Source organism: Oryctolagus cuniculus, chromosome 7 (assembly GCF_964237555.1).
Source record: "Oryctolagus cuniculus chromosome 7, mOryCun1.1, whole genome shotgun sequence".
NCBI classification, from domain to species: Eukaryota; Metazoa; Chordata; class Mammalia; order Lagomorpha; family Leporidae; genus Oryctolagus; species Oryctolagus cuniculus.
The window spans coordinates 126,267,399-126,274,870 of NC_091438.1; the positions used below are offsets into that span (position 1 = coordinate 126,267,399).

The 7,472-nt window shown below is 59.6% G+C and overlaps 1 protein-coding gene across 1 annotated transcript; it reads left to right on the top strand.

The window, feature by feature from the left end:
* The first annotated feature begins 5,824 nt into the window (after positions 1-5,824).
* TMEM275 (transmembrane protein 275) lies at positions 5,825-7,152 on the top strand. The gene has a single exon (XM_051856516.2). The coding sequence runs from the start codon at positions 5,944-5,946 to the stop codon at positions 6,481-6,483; it is 540 nt and encodes a 179-aa protein (XP_051712476.1). The 5' UTR covers positions 5,825-5,943; the 3' UTR covers positions 6,484-7,152.
* The last annotated feature ends 320 nt before the right edge of the window (positions 7,153-7,472 follow it).

Genomic DNA, 7,472 nt, shown 5'->3' on the forward strand with positions numbered 1-7,472 from the left:
CTGTCACTGAGTGCCGGAAGCCAGGGCCGGCAGAGACCAGCCAGGACAGACCCAAACTTTCCCCATGGCAAACCTGACGGCCCGTGAGCAAGCAGCAGGGGCTTGCTGGCTGTGGGCACGGAGGCCTACGGTCAGTGCATGGGCACCGTGGGAGCAGCTGAGACAGAGCAGCTGTTGCCCCATCCGCCTCCCAGGCACCTCCCCCGCCCCCATGCTGCCAGGCAAGAAGTCTCCAGCGGTTCCTCCACGGGGCAGCTGCACACGTCCACTGCATTGGCACACAGCTGCACCTGGCCAGCGACTGCCTGCTGGCCTGTGGCTCTCCCATGTCATGTGTCTGCGCACACACACACATGCAAACGCACTCGCAAATGAGGATGGGAAAGCCAGGAGTCAGCGATGGAAAGCCTCGCCTTCAGCCGCAGCCACAAAGCTTAGCTCGTGCTCCGGGAATGTGGGGGTGGGGAGCTATAGACTGGCTGGGTGCCGGTGATGGCAGCCCTTTGGGCTCTGGGGAGGCAGAACGCGGTCGGCAGAAGCTGAGAGCTCGCAGGGTAGTGAACAAGCCCCAGCCAGCAATGAGTCAGTGACGTGGGAGGCTCCCTGAGGGTGCGGGAGAGACGGGGAGGGGGCGGGGGGGTGCCAGGGAAGAGGCCTGGCCTAACCTTGCCAGGGCTGAGGGGAACAGAAGTGTTAAGACTAAGGGGCACAGAGGAGTTCCCAGTGAAGGGTGGAGTCCAGACTGGGCACACGAGGGACCCAGGGCCAGGCCCAGCACTGCTGTGTGCACTGAAGCCCAGCCCCCTTTCCCAGAGGCTCTTGGACCCTGGTCCAGCACCTGTTGTTGTGTGACACAAACATTGCAGAACCCTGGACTGAGGGAGTGGGTCAGGCCAACCTGAAGGGGCTTCAGATGTAGACCTCCCCCGCCCAGAGCCCGTGCCCCCATCCGCTGAGACCCTCCACGGGCCCCTAGCTTGTTGGTGACGACCTGGACAGTAACAACCCATGATTGCTTCGTTAGGTAAGCAGACACCCCCAGACCTTCCAGTAAGCAGCTGTTTCGGTGGAGCAGAATACACGCATTTCCATCGGACAGAGCTGGGTTGGAGTCCCAGCCTTCCTGTTACAGCTGAGTAGGGACAGCCCCTTCCCCTCACTGAGCCCAGGTTTTCTTGCTGGGAACTGGGGACAGGACGGAAGTAGATGAAATGTGTTAACAGAGGGAAGGAGCTTGGCACAGAGGGGCTGCTGTGAGCCCCTCCCCCACGGTGGGGCCCTCTCGGGAAATGATGGCAGCCCAGCCCAAAGCGAAGAATGCGGAACAGTGAGCAGGTGCAACTGAGCCACAGATCAAGGCGCTGTTTTGTGAGACCTTTGCCACCTACTGAGAGCAGGCCAGCAGGCTGATGAGGGACCTCAGTTTGGGGAACATAACCTGGTTATACATTCGGGCGCCATCCCAAGTTGCCCAACCAGATCAGAATTTTAAAACCCAGATCATCTGAAACCTGCCCTGCCCCCCAAAGTCCTTCTAGCCCAAACTCCCAGAAACCACAAGGCCTTCCCAGCCAGAGACAGGGCAGCCAGGAGGATGGATTGGTTGGCCAGAGTCACGGACAGCCCAGTGGCAGTGGTCAGGGCCCTGGTTGGGCAGGGAAAGGCCTGGCTTTGGTCTGGCGTGGCCACATACTCCACCCATGACTGTCCCTACCCCAGGCCTTAGTTTCTCCCAGCTGCAGTGGAAGGAATAGAACCAAGAGATGGCCGGCGCCACGGCTCACTAGGCTAATCCTCCGCCTTGCGGCGCCAGCACACGGGGTTCTAGTCCTGGTCGGGGCGCCGGATTCTGTCCCGGTTGCCCCTCTTCCAGGCCAGGCCAGCTCTCTGCTGTGGCCAGGGAGTGCAGTGGAGGATGGCCCAAGTCCTTGGGCCCTGCACCCCATGGGAGACCAGGATAAGCACCTGGCTCCTGCCATCGGATAAGCGCGGTGCGCTGGCCGCAGTGAGCCGGCCACAGCGAGCCGGCCGCAGCAGCCATTGGAGGGTGAACCAACAGCAAAAGAAGACCTTTCTGTCTCTCTCTCTCACTGTCCACTCTGCCTGTCAAAAAAAAAAAAAAAAGAACCAAGGGATGGCTACGGATTCGACAGCATGGCACAGTCACTGAAGTGACGGTCTTCCAGTCCTAGCAACTCAGGATCCGCGGCAGCTGCCTTCCCTCTGCTCAGGCCCTGGGCTGAGGGCTGGGCTTGAAGGAGTAGAAAGGGTGGCCCGCGGTGAGACTGCCTCAGCCAGAACCAGTCACACGGACTGGCCAGGCGCTCAGAAGAGGAGGGAACCAAAAAGGTGTAGTGAGCAGCACCAGGAGCACCAGTGACACAGGACCAACACTGCAGCAGCAGCTACTGGAAGGCCACCGTGTGCCAGACAACACGGGGAAGGGCACGCTGAATTGCGACAGCTGAGCCACCTCAGCGCCTCCCCGTGCACACCCCAGACCCCAGACGGCCAGAGCGGAGGCCACTTCAGCAGGAAGCCCGTGCCCCCACAGCTCTTCTGTGCTTGGGATTTGCTCTGTCTCAGGCTCTGCCTCCCAGCAGCAGATAAGAATCCTCCATTGGCAATTAGTACTGGGAAGCACCGCCCCTGGGTGCAAATTTGCTTTCTGTTTACCTTGGGACACCACCCCACCCTCTACTGTCTGAGTAGTGTGGGTGCTAATGAGAGGCGCTTACCACCTACAGGGCCTGCCAGAAGGCCTGGGCTCCAGGCCTCGGCCCTGACCTACACTCTGCAAAGCCAACTCCATTAAGAGTGCAGACTTTGGGGCTGGGACATCAGGGTTTCAAATCCGGGCACCACCACCATCAGTCAGTGGTCTTGGGTGAGTTTGCTTCATCTTTTGGTGCCATCTGTAAAACAGAGATATGACAGCAATACTTAATCTCATGTCGAAAACGTAAGTGGTGTTGCTGTGGAGTGATCTGGAGGGCTCAGCAGTGAATCACCCACCTGAAAGTAGAAACATCAGATTCTCAAGTCAAGTTCTGCTTCTGGCCACGGTAGACTGGCTTATACTGAGATCATTGTTTGAAGCTGGATTAAGATTTAGGAAGTCTTTTAAAGGCCCAGGAAAGCCAAAAGGTAGTAAGGACTGGAGGGGCCCAAGCTGTTGGAGAAAAGAAAAGCAATATTTTGTTGGAGTTTTTCTCTTAAGGCATTTTCTAGTTTATAGAAGACTGTATGGCCAGGGGATTGAGGCATCAAAATTATAATTTAGGGTTTAAAAGGGGAGGAGGTCCTGTTCAACCCCTCCAGCATTTAGCCAGGTGGCCCAAAGGGCTACATACCAGGAGAGTGGTTACATCAGGTTGAGAAAGACTGAAGGCCCCCAGGCCACACAGCCCCAGGTCGGGTTAGGGGGTGTGGCCCCTCTGGCTGCCTGTCTTTGGAGGAAGATGACATCACCCAGAGTCTCCTGCTGCAGTTTTGTCATAGCCAATGCGGGGCGTTCAAGAAAACAATTACCTGGGCTTCCAGATGAGACCAAATGGCCATCGAACAACGAAACAGACAACAGGAACACCCACAGGAGATCCAGATGTTGGAGCTCTCGGACATGAACTTCACAGGCTTTAACATGCTGCAGAAGGTAGAGAACAAGAGAACATCTTCCCGTGGCAAACTAGAATCCGTGGGAAAGAAGCGAGTGGAAATTCTAGAACTGAAAAGTTACAACAGCGGAAACCGGAACCTCAACAGATAGATGTAGCCACAGAGAAAACGCGTGCAGACGGGGCTGGTGAACGGGCTGACAGATCAGTAGGAGGATGCCCAGCCTGAAACAGATGGGGGAAGGGTGGGGAACACAGAAGAGAGTGTGATAGCCAAGTGAGACACTGTCAGACGGCGAGCCTGGGTGCAGTCAGGGTTCCAGGAAGAGAGGAGAGAGAAGAGGGGGTAAAGACAATGGCCAGAAATTGCTCCAAACTCACACAAGACAGCAAGCCACAGGGATCCCAAAAAATAGAGAAATATAAAGAAAATCCTACCTGGGCGCCTCAGAGTAGGACTGTGGAAACCCAAAGAGTCTTCCCTGTGAGGGAAAGCACAGGAGATTCCTGGACCCTCCAGCCACCCAGGGCCCCCAGACCCTTGTCCACTCTCTGCTCCCAAGAACCTGGCATCACTTGGGGGGAGGGGAGGGGAGGGGAAGGGAGGGCTGTCTCCGTCCCCTCCAGCAGAGGCATGGCCTGCAGCCTCAGCCTGAGACCTTCCCAGGGGCAGGAAGACCCTGCACTACTGAGTGCGCTGGAGCAGGGGTTCAAGGGGAGGTCTGGAGGTCTCACAGCCCACCCCGTCAGCTGTCTGTCTTTGCCAGGGTTTGGGGGTCTCTAACTGCCTGCCAGCTTGATATGGAGTCCCAGTAGAACCGCCAGCTCTCAGCGTGGTGACAGGGGGAGGGAACCCTGGAGTCCCAGCTTGGGACCAACCTGGGGGAGGTCCTCCAGGGCCACTGACCTGCTTGAGCCTAGCAGAGCCCCACCTTTGTCCGTAGTGAAGGAGCTGAGCCGCACCTCCCTGGCCCCGCACTCATCCTCACCCATGCAGCACGCGGCTTCCTCGGCCCTGGTGCGGTGCGGGCTTTGAAGGTTCCTCCACGCAGGGAGTGGGCAGCTTTGCTGCTGCCAAAGCGGTCCTGACCGACCTCCCAGGGCCAAAACTTCTCGATTCCCTTCTGTGTCAACCACAAGGATGAAGTTGACTTGTATTCAAGGTGGCGTTGTGGGTGACAACGCTGAGCACAGCATGTGGGGCCACTGGTCCTGGCCAGCCCCCTGTGCCTCACCCCACCCCCACCCCACCCCACCCAGGCCCCTTGCCTGCTGTCTGTTCACAAAGCTAACACAACTTACTAAGCATGATCTGGTCCTTTCGAGGGCCTTTGAGCTGCCATCTCATGTTACAGAAAGGAATTCTCATACAGAAGCCTGAATCCCTGCACTGGGATGACATTCCTCCGGCTTCTGAGGAAATGTGCAGCATTCTGCAGTCCAGGCATAGATCCCAGAACCAGGCGCCCCTGGAGAATCCTAGAAAGGAATTCTGGCGTCCAGTGGTGGGGCTTCACATCCAGGTTCCACAGCAGAGCCCTGGGCGGTGGAACGGACATAGGCTTGGCATCGAATAGAATGCCCAGTCCAGAAAGGGCCCCGGGGATCTTGGGTGTGCTGCAGCCCGGCACAGCCCCGCTGGGGACTGTCGGCTCCCACTGGACACCTGCAGCAGCGGGAGGTCCTCCCTCTCAAGGGCCACTCACTCAGGGCCTCGTCTGATGTACAAGAGCATTGATGTCACTGCTGTCCCTACCAGAGCCTGCTGAGGGCAGCAAGTCATTTAGGTCCTGGCCCACGATCCTGAGAAAACTACCTCTGCCCCGGGCTTGTTTCTTCACCTGATGGAGGAGGGGCTGGACCAGAGGATGTCCAAGGCCTCTTGCACTTGGGGAGCAGGGTTGGGGGGTGTTCTAAGTCCCAAAAGTGGCCACCTGCCCTCTAATTAGGACTACTGATGAGGATTCTCGTTTAATGAGCACCTGCTGAGCACTTACAGCCATTCACTTAACCCAGGAAGGCTGCCTGGAGGTGGAGGGACTGCAGCTATCTGGGAGGCCAGAGGAAGTGGGGAGGGAGAGAAGACTGCGGGAACAGGGGCTTTATGGACTGTGTGGGGAAGCCATGGGCAGAATCTCGCCATATGGAATGAGCTGTTGCTTCCTAGAGGCAGGGGGCTGGCCAAGATGAATGTAGCCACAGAAGTGAGTCTGGGGTTGGAGACTGAGTCGCCCCGCTGACTCCTCCCTCTTGCTGTTTGCCCACAGGACGACCCTGAACTTGGCGGCAGGAGGCCACTTGATGCGTGCCAGGAGGGCGCAGGCCAATGCCGCCCGCGGAGAAGAAGAGCACGGGGCCCAGGGCTCGGGCCCCCACGGGCCGCGCTCAGGGCCGGCTACCCGGCCTGCCTTCGCCCGCACTGTGCTGCGCCTGCGGTCTGTGCGTGCTGCTGGCGGGCGTGAACGTGACGCTGGTGGGCGCCTTCGCCTCCTTCCTGCCCGGGCACAACGCGCCGCTCGTCGTGGGGCCGGTGCTGCTCGCGCTAGCGCTGGGCTTCTTCGCCGCCTGCTGCGTGTGTAGCCGCCGGGGCCCAGCGCCCCGTGCGCGCTCGGCGGCGGCCGCGGCGGACCTAGGCCGGGGCGGCGGCCGCGCCGGGCCGGTGGCGCTGGAGATGGAGAGCAGCGAGCGCACGGCGCAGGACACCACGGCCGTGCAGCTCAGCCCCGCCGTGTCGGCCGCGTCCTCCGGCCGCTCCAGCCCGGGCCCGGGCCCCTTCGCCCTGGACGCGCCGGCGCCTGCAGCCATCTGCGCGCCACGCACCGAAGGACTTCAACTCAACCTGCCCCGGGAGCGGGCCGCCCCCTAGCGGACCGGGCCCCCGGCCGGACTCCTCTGCCCGGCTGCTCTCCGTTTAGTGCTGTTTAAGCACTTACAAGAAAATGTTTTTCAGAAGGGCACAGGTGGCCTCCTCTGTCCCGTCTCCGGACCTTCAGCAGGGGACAACGTGGTGATGGCGGAAGGACTCGCGTCCCTAAACAGGAAGCGAAGCCTTGGTCCCTATGTGGGGCTTTTGGGCCCTACTTCACCTCGTCCCCCTGACGATGCAAATGAGTCCCTGAACCCTGAAACTCTGACTTCAGCCCCTCCCCCCATGGCATTTGGGCACTGAACCAAGACGCCTTCATGCCAAGGGAGTGGGAGGGAGAGGGAGAGGAGGGAGGAAGGTCAGCCAGGGCTGTACCTGTCCCTGCAAACCGTGACAACGCCCTCGCCTGCCCCTGCCACCCGTGTCTGTCACAGCATGGGATTGGGATTATCAAGGGCGGTTCTGGCTTGTGCCAGTATGGTCCGTAGGCTGGAGCTGCATTGAGAGCACACCCTCCCCTCTCTCTGACTCGGGGAGCAGGGCTGGGGGGTTCCTACAACCCTGAAGGTCTCTGCGCAACCCTCACTGTCCACCCGCGGCGACCAGGCCACACCATCCGTTCTCCCGGTGCCTCCTCAATAAAGCACCCTTGGAGTCTGTGTTCTGCAAGCCTCTGCCTGAGCATCCTGGGTTCTGGGCTCGCTCCCACCTGTGGCCAGTGGCTTCAGTGTCCTAGCACCGCACTAGCTGGAGACCCAGCAGGGGAGAGCAGTGGGTGACTGTGGGCACAGGTTCGGTGGCTAGGGTGGGGGCAAGGTGAAGAGAGAAATGCGACTGTGGGTGCAAGTCCTGGCTCAGGTGTGAGGTTTGGGTAACACTGGCCTCACACATGTAGGGGAGTGGGAGGTGGCTGTGGTTGTGGTGGAGGACATTGGCTCCCAACAGGGATGATAAGGGGACAAAGGCTCCCCAGGGCTGTGCAAAGGCCA

Coding starts and splice junctions, on each gene's coding strand:
- TMEM275 (XM_051856516.2), top strand. CDS start 5,944: ATGCCGCCCGCGGAGAAGAAGAGCACGGGGCCCAGGGCTCGGGCCCCC.